The sequence below is a fragment of the Ceratotherium simum genome, chromosome 31, assembly GCF_057802395.1.
Source record: "Ceratotherium simum simum isolate JZ-2026a chromosome 31, ASM5780239v1, whole genome shotgun sequence".
NCBI classification, from domain to species: domain Eukaryota; kingdom Metazoa; phylum Chordata; class Mammalia; order Perissodactyla; family Rhinocerotidae; genus Ceratotherium; species Ceratotherium simum.
In genome coordinates, this window is record NC_141930.1 from 22,912,264 (window position 1) to 22,931,542 (window position 19,279).

Here is a 19,279-nt window from a genome sequence, read left to right on the forward strand (position 1 = left end):
GAAATTGAGTCTAATAAACCAATTGCACAGATGCAGAATGGGGAGTTTTCAGTTAACGGTAGCTTGTGAGGGGGAAACCCAACCTTATGGCTCTAGGTGTTGGAAGAATCAACGGGAATGAATAGAGTAATATGCCTGCCAAAAAAACTAACGTGATTCATATTTATAAAGCACTGAGGGCCCGGCCCCGTGGCTTAGCGGTTAAGTGCGCGCACTTCACTGCTGGCGGCCCGGGTTGGGATCCAGGCGCACACCGACGCACCACTTCTCTGGCCATGCTGAGGCCGCGTCCCACATACAGCAACTAGAAGGATGTGCAGCTATGACATACAACTATCTATGGGGCTTTGCGGGGGGGGGGAAATAAATAAATAAATAAATAATTAAAAAAAAAAATAAAGCACTGAGAAAACTCACAACATAGTAGGCATGGTTAGGGTTCAATGTATAATTATGGAAGCAGGACCAAAGTTCTTAGTTATACACTAAGAGAGACCAATTCTTCTAGTTGATTCAGAATCTTCACATAGTATGTGCTCCATAATTATAGGTTGAGTGGATTTTTTATGGGATAACATTTGACTTGGGTCTTGAAGATTGAGTAAAATGTGTCTAGCATTCAAGATGATAGAAGCATTCTACATACAGAAAAGGATTCCCGAATAATAGGGGCATGAAAAAGCAGGGGGACTGTTGGGAAAAAAGCATGAGACATACAGCATGTGAGAAAGGGAGTGGTAAGAGGCAAGGCTGATAAGGTAGGTGGGGTCAGATAACGGAAGATCTTATACACCAAGCCAAGGAGTTTGGATATGATTCTTTATCCTTTTTCAAGATTTTAAGCAGGGTAATATAACAAAGCTCAGATTTATTACTTTAGAAATAAATTGAAAGCAAAGTTTTGGGAGAAATTATAAGCTCAGTAGGATGCTGTTTAATTAAGAGATGATGAGAGCCAGAACTGAGGCAGTGGCAGTGGGATTGAAGAGGAGGGGCTAAGAGATGATATTTAAATTATTTTGACACAGGTCAAAATAGAAGAAAAATAAAATTCACGGTACATTTAGAGTAGGGAAAGAATATATGCTAGTTTGTTGTTTTAATTCATAGCCATGATTAGATTATAGGAAATCTAAAATGATTTCTATCCGTCCAAAGAGGCATAAGAATTCCAATGCCCCTCTGAGGGAACCGGCAATAAGATTAGCAATTTAAATTTTTCTTTTTATTGCTTGTAAGCACATAGCCCTTCTAAGACTAGACTATATTTCAATATTTTTGATGAGTGGAATTGGGACAAAAATTTATAATATTTTATGTTGCTGTGCTTGCATCTCTAAGAGGAGAATCTGGAATATACCACTCGCTTTTTTAATAACTTAGTTTTAGAATTACGGAAAAATTGTCAACTAGAGTTTCCATGTACCCGCCATCCCTCCTCCACTGTTTTCTGGGATGAACCGTCGGTGAGGGGCTAGTCTGTTGGTTCAACACAGGTTCACTCACTATTCTTAGAGAAGCCTGATTTGGGGACAGAATCCCAGTACACATGCTTTAGACCAGATGTTGAGTATGCTGTTGAAAAATGTAAATAACAGTATTCTCTTGAATAACTTCTGTGGAGATTACTCTGATGTTAAGAGGATTTCGCTCCCTGGTGGGGATGAGGTGGAGGGTACTTGTCAACCTGACCCAGAAGTGGTGCAGAAATCAGCAGTGAGCAGGTCTCCCTGGGAACAAAGAGATAGCAGGCAGGGGTTTAAGATGAGAGGGGCTGACAGAGACAGCCCTGTGACGGTGAATTCAGAATGACTGCAGGCCCACTGGTATCTGAGATGCACTTTTAAGCTTTTCTTTTCTGGGATGTAATTCCTTTATTTATCATCAAACCTTCGTAAAATTTATTAGTCACAAAGGTTTGTGTGGGAAATAAAAAGAGCACTTCAGTTCCTGCTTTGGGAAGAGGTTCCCTGTCTCGTGCTGCAGGCGCAAGAAGCAGTTATGAGAAAGTCAGAGTCATTGGCAAAGAAGCCCAGGGCAGCTGTCTGCAGTGGGCCTCCATGTGGGAGACCTGGGTGGATTCATGGAGCATCTGAACTCTTCCCAGGGATGCTCAGAAATTTATGGGAAAGGGACTGGGTTTCCTATAGTCATGTAGCCTGAGACCTAACTTTTATTTGTGTATGAGATAGAGGGGCAACCCCTTGAAATCTGAAGCATGAAAGGACATTCAAGACGCAAGCCTTTTCCAAGTTTACTCTAATAAATATATACTGTAATGGAGAAAAACTTATTAAAAACAGTAGTCATCTTTTACTTCAATGTACATTTTTATTCATAATTGAAAAGAATAGCCTATTACTGTAACTCATTGTAAATGTACCCAGAATCAAAGGGTCCATAGAGACATAAAAAAGGTATGTAGTTTCTATTAAATAACACTTTCTGGCAACTTTAGAATATGAGTATAATATACAGGTATTATATGCACAAAAAATGTAAAAAGGAATTGTGAAAACAAGTCTTGTTACCAGTTTGTATAAGAAAAAAGACATTCATTTTTCACAGGCTACCAACATCGTATAGAATGGTTCCTAACAGGTTTCGACATTTTCAATTAATTCACCTGGTAGCTCAAAAATCTGTAGAAAAGAAGTTAATATACAGTGAAGTCACTACACAGTGTTGGGGGCAGTAGAAATTCATATTGGTACAAAATATCTTCAAGATTTTTACATTAAGTTGCAGTGTCATGATTGAGACACATCTTGGTTGGCAAGCAATCTAAGAATTGTTCAAGATTGAAAGTTTTTTCTTTTATGATTTCTGATGGTAAAAATGGTAAAGGTTAAAAACACGTAGAAATAGACAGGAGGTGCAACGTCCTTGCCTTTCTGTCCTCTTACCAGCACGTCCTTGCCTTTGAAATATAATGAAATACTTTAGGTGCTTCCACTATTTTCCATAAGATGGCAGAGTTGGTATTACAAATGGGAGAGCAATGTGACCTTCATTCTGTTGGTCACAGCGACAAAGAAACTTAGAGTCATTCTCACCGTTTAAATACTGCTATCGTGCTTTCAATAATATTAAATAATAATAATATCCAGTTTGTTAGAAACAATATCATAGAAACAATTATGTGTGTGTAATCTCTGCAATTATGCCATAGTTGCAAGGGGACTGTTTTTAGCACTGCTTTTGCGCCCTCAGTGAGTTTCCTTACCTGTCTGCTCTCTTTCATTTAAACACTGACCCATCCAGTTAGGCCCTATGGCACCACCTCAGATCACCACAGATGTAACAAGAAAACGTCTGTTCATACCCCTGAAACATGTAGTGGCCACGGCCGCTTTTGATTGTTAGGAGCTGTGGACTGGCTATCTTTCACGCAAATGCAGAGGGCCTCAGACTTGCTTTGGTTTGTTGGATACGAGTGACTACAGTTCTGCACCTATCATTCAGGTTCTGAGCCGTCAGGGGCTCATTTTGTCAATTTGCTCTTTCATGCAGAGTCACGACAACAAGTGTGCACACATCTGCCTGGATGAACGGGGCGGTCTACGGCCTAGTGAGACTCCGTATCACAGAGTGAACAGAGTAGTTCCCTGAACTCAAGGAAAGCAATTCACTGACTGCCTGAAAACTACTAGGACGTCTTTTGTAAACTTCCCAAGGCAGAGATGTGTCTTTGATTTGTTATCGTCACTCCCCCAGCTTCTTGCACAAAGTGTTGGTTGAATCCCAGGGAGACAGAGAAAGGTTGCGAATGGGCTCTCCTTCCTCCTGGGACTGCTGGGGCTCGGGATCTGGCAGAAGAATCTGGCATCTCTCCTCTGGGCCTGGCTCTGCAAGCACTCGCAGGCATTGGCTCAGGAGCGTGAGGTTAACATACCTCTTCACAACTGGGCTGTGAGCTTCTTGTGGGCAAACTCGCTCTCTATCTAGCGCCTGCACAGTGCCTCACACATAGTGGGTGCTCAGCAGGGCTGTTGTGAAAGAAAGCAGCAGCAGCCATAGCTTGCTACCAGTAGATGCTCACACAGTGTGGCTTCAAGGAGGCTGTCTACATCTGTCTCACCCACGTAGCTGGTGTACCAAAAGCTAGTATGTAACCACTGCACAGAAACTTCAAGACCAGTAGGATTTTCTGGGTATTGTCAGTTTTACACACCAAAGAGCAAACTAAACTTCTCCAGGGATGAAGAAACTACACAGCCCAGTTTGATATAAGATGCTACTACCAAGAGAGAAGAGATTTCCTTTTACAGAGGGCTGATAGGCCAAGAATGTGCCAGGAAGCAAGTGTGTCTTGGTGAATGTAGGCAGGGGGTAATGGTTTCCCATGGAGAAAGCATGCCATGCTCATGGTTTCTGCAAAGGCTTCCCTTTTCTGTGAGCTATCCCAGGACTTGGATATCTTTGCAGCTGAAAAAATCAGGGCATAATACCAGAAAAGACAATTTGGAAACTGTAAATTGGAGGAAAATTTGTCAAAGGAGAAAATTCACGAAAACTAATACCAAGACCAAAATCTTGCAAATTCATTTTTTCCCAGGGATAGCTTCTCACTAGAACATGGCTCCTATTCAGAACATTCAGGGAATGTGTCTCTAGTATTACTGATGATGTAACCTTTCAAATACCTAAGCATCTTTATTTTAACCATTTTGGATGGAGAGGTTTCTAAAATGAAATTTACATATCTGATCATTTAAGAAGACCGTATTGACCACGTACAATGTTGTGAAGCTTATGCAAGGCACAGCCTTGGTACATTTAAAGGGTTCCCATTCAAACTGTAGACTTTGAAGATCTGTATTGTTATTTGAAAAATTTTGTAACAGATGACAGTAAAGCATCTTATTTAAATAAAAATCACTAATTATTATAATTTTAGGACAACTGAAAGGAAAGTTTCTTGTGTAGGGGGTTCCTGTTCCTCATTCACAATACATGTTTTTATTGATAATCTGGATTTATCATAATATGAATAAAATGCCGTTCTCTGAAGGAATACAACGTTGCCCACAGACTCTACTAAATATATTCATTCTCACCTTGTGTCCCCAGACAACTGTGCTATAGATTTTTATATTAGTTTTCTATCTCTATTCTTTTAGTTGGAAAGAATATCTTAAATTAATGTCAGTATTCTGCTTATTTTATACCATACCCACCTTTCTAATTTTCTGCTTGTAATTTGTTATGTGATTGAAAACTACGTCATTAAGATAGCTAGAACTGTGTATAAACTAAGAGTAAATAGGATTTAAATAAAGGGTTAAAGAGCTTTTCTATAGAAAAACCTCGGGAGTTTTCGAGTGTGGATTTTATGAAATTTATTGGGATAGTCAGAATCCTTTTTGTTTGTTTTTCGGTTCCCAGTTCTGTTGTGGATAGACGAGGTTGCCAGGTAGCCGAGTTTTTGTCACATGTAAGGAGTCCCAGAAAATTCTAAAAGGTAAGCACATCTGAGAAGACAGTGTTTTTTGTCTTTTTATCTACAATGGCAGAACTCCCTTAGTGCTTTCAGATAGGAAGTTCTCAGTGGAGTTCTCACCTATACATTCCTACCACAGGATGAGAAATAACTTTGTTATTCTCAGACAGGCATTTTGCTTTAGAAACCGATGTGGAAATTAATACTTTTCACTTCAGTTTTCCCCTAAGGACTTAAAAGTATTTTGAAGTGTTAACACCCAAATTTCCTTTGAGCTGTACGGGATGAAACTGGAATATCTACGTCTTTAAAAGAAAACGAGACATGGTCTTATTATAGTTATCACCTATGCTAATAATACTCTGTGCTGCTGGCATCTATCATACGCATCTTAGATTTACAGGAAACTTGAACGAAAACTCCATTTTCTGAAGAGGTTGTAATTATGTTGCAGCCCCGTATTTAGAGATATGGAAATGTGAAGCTAAGGCAGAATAAAATCAAGGAGAGTCGATGGCCATCGGCTCTGAACCAAATGAGGAAAGAATAAAACAGGATCAGAAGTTCGCCTCCTCGACCCTCCTCCCAAATTTCCTTCTTGACAAAGATTAATGGGACCAATGTGACCCAAGGTCAGAGACTTGAGAGCAAGGCCTTTGCAGGTTTAGGAGCACAAGGAGAACTTACAGAGGGCCAAGCGATTCGATTTCTCAGAGAACTGTAGACATTTGAGTTCCATAATCAATGGCCTTTCTCTGTGATGTTAAAAAACCTAAAGATCAATCAACTGATTTTTCTTTTAAATTCACCACCCTAAACAAGTGGTTTTAAAACAATAAATAAAATGGAATTAATGAGCTTCGCTTGCCCCATAGAAACAAGTTAAGCATGCCACATGAATTGCCCAAAATTCTATTCTCTAAAGTTATTTAACTTGGTGCTCTATACATTGTATTGCCTAAAAACGTCTTGCACAGGAAATTATCTTTCTTATTTAAGAGTCATGGCAAAAATGAAAAGCCATAGAACAATCTAAATAAATATTTATAGGTATTGGTGGAATAAATGAGTTTAATGTGATAGTTTATAACAATAAAAACCCTGGACAGTGCAAAGAGAAGGCTGTACAGCACAATGCAAGTTCTACTGAAAGAACTGGAAAGCTAATAAACATTCATATATATAATACTCTATTTGTATTAGCATTAACTGAATGTTATAGAAACAATTGCAATGATTAGGCTCTTGGTTTCATATTACATAGGTGACCCAAGTAAACTATTTTGTAAAACTGCATTCAATGACTGCTATTTTAGGTTTAAAATAGATTTAAGAAGCCAGAAGGGGAAGAGAGCAATTTCCTTTCAAAAAGAGGTTTAAAAGAAATGAAACTATGTGAGACAGCTAAAAAGTGACCTTAAGCAATCATTTGCAAAATTGCTTCCTCAGGAACAAAAAAGTCTTTAGAAGAGACTGACATCCGGAGAGCAAACTATCTCCCTGCTGATGGACAAGAAGTCATGCGAGGGCTGGAGTAGGCAGGTGGAATGATGTTTAAACTGTGAGTAAAGAAAAGAAGGCAGCCAGGACTGAGCCGTCTGTCTTTTGGAAAGAAAAGAGCAGTGATCTGAGGTCTGGGCTTTCTTATTTGCCCTGAGAAGACACATTGACAAGATAAAAGCCCACTGGAAGGGGACTTTCTGATACTCAGGCCTGAGCAGACAGATGGGGAAGCAGGAGGAGCCAGGAGCAGATGTCTTCCTCAGCTGTCCTGAGCCTTGAGGACCAGGGCCTGGAGCCCAGGTTAAAAAAGCATTGGACTGCGCTCAACAGCCAAGGCCTGGTTCAGTCGGGACTTGTGACAGCTGATGGCCGCTAGACATAGAGGAAAGAAGGCTGGACTGGAAGCTTGCAGAGTAGACCCCATGGGACATGGAATAAGCCACTGCGGCCTCCAACCTCAGTCTCCTCATCTGTAAACTGAGTAAATGAATTGCTGAAGTCCTTTCAACTCTACCACTTGATCTCGTAGAGAAATAACACATTGTATTAGGCATCTTATTTCTTTTAACTTTCACTTTCTATATGATCTTATACTATTTATTGTTTAGGGAAATGGGTCATATGGCACATTTTAACAATGTGATTGTCTAGAAAAGGACGTACTCAAGTGTTGAAGTTTTTGTGTAGCTGTGTGTGTTCAACAGGAATAAGTCAACCAATCTTATCTCAGCCATCAGTGAGAGCTGCCAGATTTGCAGGCACAGGGTGTTAGGAGAAAATGACCAGCACTTCTCAGTGATTGAAATCACTTTATGGGATATTGTTTAATAAGAGGTACCTTGGAAATTTCTCTGTCTCTGTCATCTCTGTCTCTGTCTCTCTCTCACACACATGCACACACACTCCCAGCCTAGGAGGAATATACCATAAAATCTAATTACATAAAAAATTTTATGATTTCTCTCGATTGTATTTTTTCTTAGAGAAACAGACTATCAAGTAGTTTAAAATACTCATTCCACTCTAGCTGATATTATGTTCTTGAAGAGAAACAGATGAAGGGAAACGATCATATACTTTTCACTTACATGTCCTGCCCCACCTTCCTAAGCACCAATGTCCATTACATATTTGTTGAATTGAATAAAAAGAAAATAATGACACTACTAATCAATTCAGAAGAAATGGTGCTGCCAAAATAAAATAAAGATTTCTGAGCATAAAAGGATGAATTTATTTTTGTAGCAGAACAGTGAGAACCAAGCAATCCATTAGATTGGGTCTTGAATTTTAAATTCAATTTCCAAAGAAGAAAAGCTAAAATATACTCTGCAGCATTATGGGAAATATAGAGGGATCCTGCATCATAGATTTATTTTTTTCTTTCTAAGAAGAAAGGCAGAAAGATGAGGTAGAAATTCTCATTTCACAGAGCTGATAATTAATTCCTTACAGTATTGAAGAGTAAATGTATTTTTTTCTATAATGTATTGTAATTAAAGTAAATGAAAACATTATTCCAAAACATTATGCCAACTAGTTGGAATTGTGTGGCAGAGACTGCTAAGTATTCTTCAATATACATTTCCCCATCATACTAAGAAATGAAGCCCCTAATTTTTAGATGGGCACAAGGTCACCAAAATAAAGACTATAATTCCCAGCTTTCCTTGCAGCTAAATTTGGGGTGGACCAAGTTTTGGCTAATGGGATGTCAGCAGGTAGTGCATGCAACTTCTGAGACAGGTCCTTAAATGAAATAAGCACCCTTCTCTGTCCCTTTTTTCTCCTTTTTAGCTGGAATAGAAAAGCAATGGCTGGAACTTTGGCAGCCATCTTGAGTCATGTTATGATCTTGAGAATGGCAGGACACATAATGAAGCAACAAGAGAGAAGGAACCCGGGTCCCCGTCTTTAGGGACCCAAGCCCAGCTCTTTGCTGACTGTCCCCAGAATTTTGAAATATGAAGAGATATAGACCTCTATCTTTAAATTTAAGCCACTGTCATTTTTCTTTTTTTGTCACTTGTAGGTAAACCTAATCCTAACTAATATAGACTGACAAGGTTGTCCACCAAAGCAAGTTTTAAGAGAATAATTAAGAGAGATCATTGGTTTCTTCAAACTGTTTTAAAAAACTTAACTCTGGAGAGGAAAGGAAAAGCATACCTTAAGTGGAAAATGATTCAGTGTCACTCAAAGAAACAAGAACAACTATGAGTTAAGGATTGACATTGTCCAAATCCTAATTAGGCAGACTTTCACTGTTGGATTCTTCCTTCCTTCTTCCCTACCTCGTCCCTTTCTTTTCTCCCTCCCTCCTTCCCTCTGTTCTTTCCATCCTGCCTTGTTTCTTTTTCTTCTTTTTACTTAATTTAGCTCTCAAATTCAACCCAAAGCATATTTTGGATTCTTTGAATATTTCACTTTTTTTTTAATGTTTAGTGTTTAACATGATTCTTGCCCTTTATGTGCTTGTAAATCCAAGGAAGATGATTCATCTTTTACCTGACACCAAATTTTTCTACAAATATCAGTATTTAAGAAGCTTTAACCACCTTGTAGAGATGACATTTTTTCTTCACCCTTAATAAAGAAATTAAACTTTTTCCAGATGAATTATTTGAGAATTCTGCTTTTTGGAGAATTATTTATTAATAAAAATGCCCCTACTCCATTTTTGCATTGCACACTGTGCATTTACATGAGCAGTAATTTCCTTTATCAGTTCTACTTTTGAACATAATATCCTTAAGTTGTGGGCTTATTTATCAGGAATATTTGAAAAGGGTTCATAGACACTTCCACAGACCTTCTATCCAGCAAATGTTGCAGATCACTCTTAAATGGGAAGGAAACAAGAAAAACAGACATTCTAGGTTTCTAAGTTTAAAAAGATCAAATATTTGTATTTTTCCTGACTTAATTCAGTTACCCCTTGAAAGTAGATTCTACCTTGGTCTAAAATGTCAAGTTAGAACATTTGAATTCTAATCAACTGTAAAAGTTCTCCTAGTTACATACTAGAGTAACTCCAGAAATGATAAGCGAGTGTTTGCTTCAAGAAATAATTAGCCAGAATATTCACTCCATAATGAGTCCACATTTTGGGATACTATAAATTTTTAAATTAGGTCTAAAATGAAGACCCATTTATTCTTGTTAAGATTCCTTTCTAATTTGCAAAGATTGAAAAGAGTGATTTTGGTTTTTATTTGTTTCTCAATTTAGCAGAGTCATGATGGTTTTCCTCAGCTTTGCAATGTATATTTTAGCCGGTTCTAATGACAAACTCCTCTCAATCACGAGTGTCCCATTCATTAAGTGCGACAGATGGCAGCCTTGCTATATTTTGTCAGATCCAGCCTTTTGAAGCTGGCTGCCTTCTTCATTTAGGTCTACAGGAAATAGCAGAACTTATTTTTCTGAAGGAAAAAAGAAAGAAGTCAATATTTTGCTTGGATAAGATGTCAAGTTATCTTCAAAACAAGTGAGTCAACAGCCCCTCAGATCTGGAGTGGTATGGACACACGTTTTTGTGTCAGGGACACACGCCATCACATTACATGGCAGGTGAAAGGCTAAGATACCTGGGACATACTAGCTTAGAGCTTTTCCTAAATGCTGTCTGGGATTTCTCCGATGTAGACTGTTCCACACCCCAACAGGTATTCTGTCCCCTGAGAATTCTCTAGCCCTCCTTGTCACTCCCCTGCTCGACTTTTGCTGCATTGGGAACATGACCGGAAGCTGAAATAGATGGGAGGTAAACTGGACAGCATCCCAGCTGACTGAGGCTCCGCACAGTGTCAGCAGAAGACACGTATGAAAGGATAAGTCATCGGCACAAGACGGAAGGCACGGCCTGGGGCAGCACTGGCTAGGGTTTACAAGACACAATGCCAAGGTTCAAAGAGGGACAAAATGTTGGTTTTAACTTTCCCCTTCTACATTCCAGTCAGCACGAGGGGCTGATGGGTGGTGGATGTCCTATCTTCGGCTTTACCAGGACCTCATCTGAGGAGAACATCGAACATGGAGCTGCACCATCTCTTAGGGTGGGGAGATTCTGGCAACCAGGTACAGGCTGAGACACGTCTGATTTCCCTGACTCTGACCGGACACACTTGCACATGGAGAAGCCAAGATTTGGAAAGCATGTAGATAGAGCGAACACGTCTTTTGTTGAACACCTACTGCATGATGCACAGTGCAGAGTGGATTCTCTAAAACCGGAGGCAAAAGCTGCAAGAACTGGAAATGCTCCCTCCTGAGGAGCAGCAACCCTGACATTATGGAGTCGGAATTACCCAGATCAAGAGGGTAACTGCTGAGTGTTACTGCATGAGTCTACAGTTCTTTTCATCCCTTTGTCCTAAGTAAGCAGAACCTCCAAACGGTAGCCAGGAAGAGGAGAGAAAGGGAGAAAGGTGAAGGAGAGGAGGTGGAAGATCTACGTAACTTGTGTCTGATGACTCGTAAATTTTCTGGAACTTTAGAATTATCATTACGGGTTGCTGTGACTGGGGATTGAAACAGTTATAACTTAATTATTTAAATGCAAGATGATTAAAAACTAAAACACACATACCATATAAAATAGTTGCCTATATTAAATATCGACAGAAAAATCACTAATGTAAGGATTTCCTCCTCAAATCTGGAATCTTCATTTAGACAAGATCTAGGACTCTGTAGGGCATCTTAGAGGTATGTACAAATTCACACGAAGATAAAACAGCAACAAAATGCTGTATGGTACTATTTCGTGAAATGTTAACTATTTTTTGTTTTTGCGAGAGGAGGGTAATGAAATGACAGTTTAAAGTATTTAAATATTAATTTTATCCTTCTGTTACTGATTTTCTACATTTTTAATGTTTGATTGGCTTTCTCCATAATAATAAAATGTATTCATCATGAAATTTGAATATAAAAGTTATTTTTTAATTAAGAAATGCAATTTTTAGTCTGCATTATTTCGAATCACTTAAACATGGGCAATAAACATGGGCAATTTTTTCAAGCCACTTTTTAGAAAACTTCAAGAGTTTGGTGTTTCCATGGCTTTTCGCAGCACTTGGGTGTGTGGCAAGAGCTCCAGATAGGACCCAACATATTGTTCCGACATTACAATAATGGCTGCCTCTTTCAATTGAGGGGTGCTTCACAGTTTACAGAGTACGTTTTACATTTTCCTCTAATCCTCATCTCACCCTTGGGAGGTAGGGATTATGGTTCCACTTTACAGATGAGGAAAACTCCAAGGCTGAGGCGTCCAGCACTGTCCAGGGCCACAGTGGTGGGCCTGGGACCCAAATCTACCTTTTTCCCTCCAAAATCTCTTTCCCTTGACCATGGCTCTTGCCCTTCTGTACACATGCAGGATCTGGACACGTCCACCAAATATCCCCCGGGCTCCCTCGACTGCACAACAACGACTTGGATTTGACCATCTCCAGAGTCTGTGCTAGTTCCTCTTCATTTTGAGTTTGTATTTATTCAGTAGAATAAAAAATGATGAGACGCAGTGGGTGTCAGCTGACTGAAGGGGTACAATCCAGAGGCTAGTGAGTAAAACAGGCCTCCAGAAAGCCCACAGTGGTCATCATGAACTGGGAGGAACCAGGCAGACTTTGTTGCATAAGTTCTGATTCTTAACAGACTCTCATAAAATACATGGACTCCAGAAAAGAAGAAGAAAAAAAGAGCCTCTACATACAAACAAAAATTTGCATACAATTTTAGATGGTTTATAGACTGACTTCTTAGAGATATATGGGCCAAGTTAACAACTTCTGGATTAAATAGTGCACAAGTACACAGTTTTGTGGCCTATAGGAGGCCTCATCTTGGTCATTATACAATGTGAGCAAAATTTATTTTGATATGGGATATAGTAATTGAAAGACATGAATGGAAAAAACTGTGATGCGTTTTCAAGACAGTCTTTTTTTCCATGGAAAATTATGTTTTCCATATTATTTTCTTGGTTATTGGGATGGGCTAAGAGAAAGAAAAGTTGATGTAGAACAAACGTAAATGTCTTCTTTAGAAGTATTTATAGAGAATTCCACACCGTGTTAATGCTCCTTTGACTATCCTAAGAGCAGCACCCCTGATCGCAGATTCATAAGTGTGATTTCTATCCCACAAACCCACAAGCTATGTGTTTAGGTCTGACACCAATATCAGGACTGGGATAAAGAGTAGAAAATATGAACTTCAGAAATACCCATATTCCCTCCAAAGGGGGAAGGTGTTCTACCAATTATTTCACTCTTCCATACACCCATGATATATGTTTTTCAGAACACAGGAAGAACAAGATATAACACATGATTCTGAAAATTTAGATTGCTACAATATTATTCTGGGTTTTGGTGAGTCGAGAACAGAGGAGGACTCCATGTTCTGCCTTGTGGTGTTGAACAAATGACCCAGACTCAGCGTGAGAGCTGGAGCCACTATTTGTACCCATTCATCAGCTGTCAAAGCATCTAACTTCGTGTCTTGTAACCCCAGGTAATGTTTGCTATTGCAAACTCCATCAGGCCTAAGATAATTGTAGCAGTCAGCAATTCTGACTTAAAAGCTCAATAACACACACCAATATTTCTCTTAGAATTGACTGTAGAAGGTTTTCACAGAATTTTTTTCATTTTGCATGCCTCATGTTAAATATTGTTAAAAAATTAAAAACCAATTTTTTTTTTTACAATTTACAAGTATTCATATAAGAAGAAAATGACTAAAAAAATACCCACCCAAGCACCCACACCTCATCTAGAGAACAATGCTAATGATACACAGGCTGTGACCGAAAAACTCCGTGATTCGTGGGAAAGCAGGGAGGCGCAGTCCGTCCTCCTGGAGAAAGTGAGACGTGTCGATGCAGAGAGGTACTGTCAGTGGTGCTTTGCTTCCTAAGTCAAGTTCAGCAGCCGCATTTCAGAGTCAATGTCATTACTTATTTCGACCTAAAACAAAAAGCATGAATTGCTTTAAAGAACTTCAAAATTGAAAACTCAATTTACTTTCTAATCACCCAGGACTTTTCAAAATGCAAAATAGCTTTTGGGTGTGCCTCAGACTGTCTATATGACTGTAGCAACAAGAAAGCTAACAATTTGGGCTTCCTGCATCTCAGATTAGGGCATGCCAATCAGGTATAAACATCAGAGTATAGGACTGGCTTCCTGGGAGAGAAGTGCCAACCGTATAGCAATTGAGGAATGACGTAGAGGTTTTGCCTCTGGCTGCCTTAGGGTAAAGATGACAGGGTAGTATTGTGTCTGCAAACTGCTAGATACATCCCTAGTCTATTCTTCCTACTGCATTCTGTTGCTTGACTGCTCAACAATCATCCTGATCTGGCTTTCATACCACCTAACCATCAAATAATGTGCCTTAAATGAACCCCATCCTGTGATGGTTAATTTCATGTGTCACCTTGGCTAGACCATAGTTCCCAGATATTTGGTCAATCATCAGTATAAATGTTGCTGTGAGGGTATTTTTTTAGATGAGATTAAAATTTAAATCAATAGACCTTGAGTAAAGCAGATTCTCTCCATTACGTGGATGGGTCATATTCAATCAGTTGAAGGCCTGAAGAGCAAAGGCTGCGGTCCCCTGAGAGGAAGAAGGAATTCTGCCTCCAGGCTGCCTTCAGACTCAAATTTGCAACACCAGCTCTTCCCTGAGTCTTCAGTCTGCCAGCTTTCCCTGCAGATTTCGGACTTGCCATCCCCCATAATCACAGGAGCCAATTTTTTAAAATCTCTCTCTCTATGTACAAATACATACACACACACATCCTATTGGTTCTGTTTCTCTGGAATACACACTCGCATCTCCAGTCACTCTTGTCTCCACACATTTGACAAAGACTCTGTGCATGTTCCTGATCCTATACTAGGCGGTAAGCTTTTGGAAGGTGAGGGTTCTGGCTTATGCATCTTCCTTCGTATAACATCAACCTCAACACGGTGTCTGCCACATAGTTGGCACTTAATAAATATTTGTTGAACACTTTTGCTCTCACTGTTTCTCTCATGTGAAAAGTCTTAGCTGATCCAAATCTTACTCATCTTTGAGGTTTAGTTGAAATCTCTTTTTCTCTGTGAAGACTTCTACTTCTACCTTAACGGTATTGCTTTCCCATCCCACTAATAGCAACTTCTATGCTATCAGCTGAACCCCATGTGGAGCTAATGGCACTCAGCTTCACAATAAACCGTGCTCTGATTGTTTCATTCACAGAGACTGTGTTTTACACTTATTTTATATCTCCATCTAGCAGTTCTCTTCCATTAACTCAGTTCAATGAGTCTATGGCTTGGAATGGACTTTTTAGTCATAATTTGAAATAGTTGGAAAAATTTCCAGCTTTCCAGTTTCACTTTTTGGTACCCACGCTTCTTCTGTAAATTCTGTTCCCTCCTGCACACCTCGGGGATTGGAGTCCTTCAGTTCTCTCTCTATCTTCTGGTCACATTTTCTCCACTCTTCTATTTCTCCACATTCTGGAAGATAGCCCAAATGTCTATCCTTTTTACCTCACTTTGTTTAACAGAGAATTAAACTGAAAGATAAAGGGATGAGATTATAATGGTGGAATTTTCATAGTTTGATACAACCTTTTAGTTAGAAGGGAGATTCAGGGTCCTGAAGTTCATGCATCCATCCAACAGGTGAATCTCTTCTAGAACAGGGATAAAGCAGTAGGAGAAGGTATTTTCTTTCTTTGTTAGTGACGGTATTGGTCAGGGTTTGGGGGAACTTTTACGTATCCACTACATTTATCCTTAATGTCAGCTCTGCTTATAGCTACTATTTTCTGCTTTGGGGCTGGATTGGTAAAGCAGTGAAGGAGGCTGAGCCTGTTCATAGGATGCCAGTAGGAATTCTGGAGAGTTACTTCAGGCATTGGGAAATATATCTGCATGGAGTTTTCCAAGAAGACAGTGAAGCAACTTTGAGAGGAAGCATTCAAAGGAAAGCCTATTGGCATCCCCGCCTTAGGTTTTATTAAAAGATTGATTTTAAAACATCAAACATTAGGGGCCTGCCGGGTGGCGCAAGCGGTTAAGTGCGCGTGCTCTGCTGTGGCAGCCCGGGGCTCACCAGTTCGGATCCCGGGCGCGCACCAACGCACCGCTTGTCAAGCCCTGCTGTGGCGGCATCTCATATAAAGTGAAGGAAGATGGGCACGGATGTTAGCCCAGGGCCAGTCTTCCTCACCAAAAAGAGGAGGATTGGCAGATGTTAGCACAGGGCTGATCTTCCTCACACACACACAAAAAATCAAACATACACAGAAGTAGAGAGAAGGGTATTATGAATCCCCGTGTACTCACCATCCAGCTTCAACTAAAATAAAAATTATGTTAAAGTTTCATCTACCCACCACAACTTTTTTTGGCTAGAGTATTTAAAAGCAAATCCTAGACACTGTGTCATGTCATTCATCAACACATCTCTATGATTCTCTAACTCAGTGATTTTTAACTAGGGGACATTTACCAATTGGTTGTCACAATTTACTGGGGGTGGGGCATGTTCTATGGGCCTCTAGTGGGTAGAGGCCAAGGATGCTGCTAAATATCCCAAAATGCACAGAACAGCCCCTACTACAAAGAATTATCTGGTCCAGAGTTAACAGTGCTGAGGTTGAGAAACCTTGCTCAACTGATAAGAATTTTTCTTTTTTTACCTATTCATTAGCATACCTATCAAAATAGGCAGTAATTTCTTAATATCATTTACTATCCAGTCCATATTCATCTTTCCCCAATTATCTAAAAACATCTCATTACAGTTGGCTTGTTGAAATCAGAATCCAAGCAAGGTCTACAAATTGTATTTGACTTGTATGTCTCTTAAATCTCTTTTAATTAGTAATAGTCCCCTCCACCCCCCCACCCCCCGCCTTATTTTTCTTTGCCCTACACTATTTCCCACATTCTAGATTTGGCTGATTGCTTCCTTGCAGTGAGGTTAAACTTATTCTGTTATTCTTGTATTTTCTACACTTGCAGTTCAAGGTCAGGCTTGACTTTGTGGCAAGATATGTCATAGGTGGTGCTGTGTCTTTTTATTGCATCACAGCTAGAGACACATAATGTTCAGTTATCACTCTGTTGATGATGTTATGATGGATCCATGAGTCTGGGTAGAAGAGTTTAAGTTTTGAGATCCTTAAGATCATTTTTTTTTTTTGGAGATATTTGTAGATATTCTAGCAGTTACCTGAGGGTACCTACCCTCAAAGCAGAATGAAATCAAATAATAAGATAGTGATGCTATTTCAATATGTCTCCTGATAGGCTTGTTAGTATCTCTTTTAATGTTGCTTTTTAAGTCTCTCTGTATCACTTCTGGGAGACTTAAAAAGTGTGTGTGTGTGTGCTTTTCTCTGTGTTTTGTATGTTTTTTTTATGTCTTGTTTTTTCCCAGAACCTGTCATAACATGGGGATTATAATTTTTTTATGTGACTAGAAAATGAAAAAATACGTATTTAACATAAAATTTGGTTTGTGTTAATTGCCTTTATTTTAAAATCAGAAGATACTTTCTCTTGGAAACAGGGAAAAATGAAGTTATTTTTATTTACGTTGATTAATTTTGGGGGGAGTTAGTTTTGCTCCATATCCCCACATCACTACATACATCTATTTTCTTGCCATTGACGTCACTGACAAGTACTGAGAAGAATCCTGAGAGTTCTGGGAAAGACAGGAATTGAGAGCTTTCCTGGAGAGCACCATTCAGATATGGGCTTTCTCATTTTGGAAAAGGCTTTGTGTGCCTCACGAGGCAGCATGACAACCAGGATCCACAAGGTTCTGGGTGCAGTGTGTGAGGTCACATGTCAAATGAGAAGGTCTCCGTGTCCCCAGTGAGGCATACAGCAGATGACTGACCATCAGTCACAACAGACCCTCTTGTGTGTGGCTGGCTGCCTTGTCGGTGGCATCATTCTTTCCTAGCAAGGACAGAGGTGCATGGACTGACTAGTATAGTGACAAGTCTGAACTGCCTGAGCCATATAAATACAGCCATTTCATTGGTACTTGGTCAAATGGCTACACATTAGGGTGTCTTCTTGCATAGTCTCTAAAATGGTACAATCATTTCCTATGATGGATCAAGAAGTTATTAATGCCAGTGACAAAAGGAAAGTGCTCCAAAGCTAGAAAGCTAGGAAGAGCACTGAGCCCTAGGTGCTACCACCTTTGTGCTAAGTAAGGCAGGCACGCAGGGAAGGCTGTCTCTCCTTTGGGACAACTAAGAGGGTGCTGAGTGCATTACAGCTGTGGCGCTCTGCACTCTTGAGACAGCCCAGGAGAGTTAATGCCTCCGTGAGTGCCCACCATTTCCAGGGACTGACGGAAGCTCTGAGGCAACAGAACTCCACGCTTAGAAATAGGAAAAGAGAGCCGGCCATCGCTATGAACAGATCCCAGACACCTTACTCTGCGTGCCACAGGTGACAGACAGCACAGACAGATAAATATGAAAGTGTGAAAGCCAATCAAGGACAAATGAAAACAAGAAGAAGACAGAGAGCTCCAGTACTTGACCAAGCACCTAAAGACGTAGTAAAATGATGGGAGCCATGGGGTGAATGGAGGTTGCAGACGCCAGGTTCCTCCAGCTGCAATTTACTAATACATCACTGGTGGTTATTGGTTTTTAAGTCAGGGTTTGAAAGCACGTCATTCTCACCTGTCCCCCTCCTACACACGTACGCACACACCTGATCTGTCCTCCTAGCTGGTTTTTAATCTAGATGCTGTAAATGCAAAACGGCCTGGCACCAATTTCCAGGGATACTGATACAAAGCAGCAGTTCTCAGGGAGGAGCAGATGGACACGACCATCTCTGGCTCTATCCAGCAGCCCGACCAGCAGAGGTAGATTTCCTCTGAGTCTGGACAGTTAGAGGGGAGGACAGGCAGCGAAGGCATGATGGGAGCTGACTGTAGTACCAGCCTGAGATGAGGGTTAGCCTCGTCCGTCTTCTAGTACTTCGTTGCAATAGCAGACACTCAATCAGCAGTGGCCATATAGCATGTAACAATTTTTGTGAAGAAAAATTAGCCTCCAGCTAAGGCAATCAGAGAGGTCAAGATGCCAGAGAAAAGTCAAGTTCTCATGGGGAATTCTTAGAAAAAGATTGGCTAAAAGTGATGGGAGAAGCCTTTTTCATTAAGCCTTTCTTAACTGCAGTCATGGGGCGTCTTCCTCACGGAAATTTTTAACATCGTCAAGATCTCTCTACCTCTATTGTGGAACTCAGTTCTGAAGTTCCACTGCTGTCTTTC

At 40.0% G+C, this 19,279-nt stretch overlaps 1 protein-coding gene across 3 annotated transcripts in view; it reads right to left on the reverse strand.

The window, feature by feature from the left end:
- Positions 1-2,322: 2,322 nt before the first annotated feature.
- NKAIN3 (sodium/potassium transporting ATPase interacting 3) overlaps positions 2,323-19,279 on the reverse strand; it is a 627,619-nt gene continuing 610,662 nt past the window's right edge. For 2 of the 3 annotated variants that reach the window (XM_087420523.1, XM_087420524.1), the window contains one exon: positions 2,323-13,926. In XM_087420523.1, the coding sequence (XP_087276649.1) occupies positions 13,917-13,926 (10 nt within the window). In that variant the 3' untranslated portion in view covers positions 2,323-13,916. Of the gene's footprint in view, positions 13,927-16,223; positions 16,233-19,279 lie in introns of all 3 variants that reach the window. The other variant, XM_087420525.1, reaches the window with a different exon arrangement.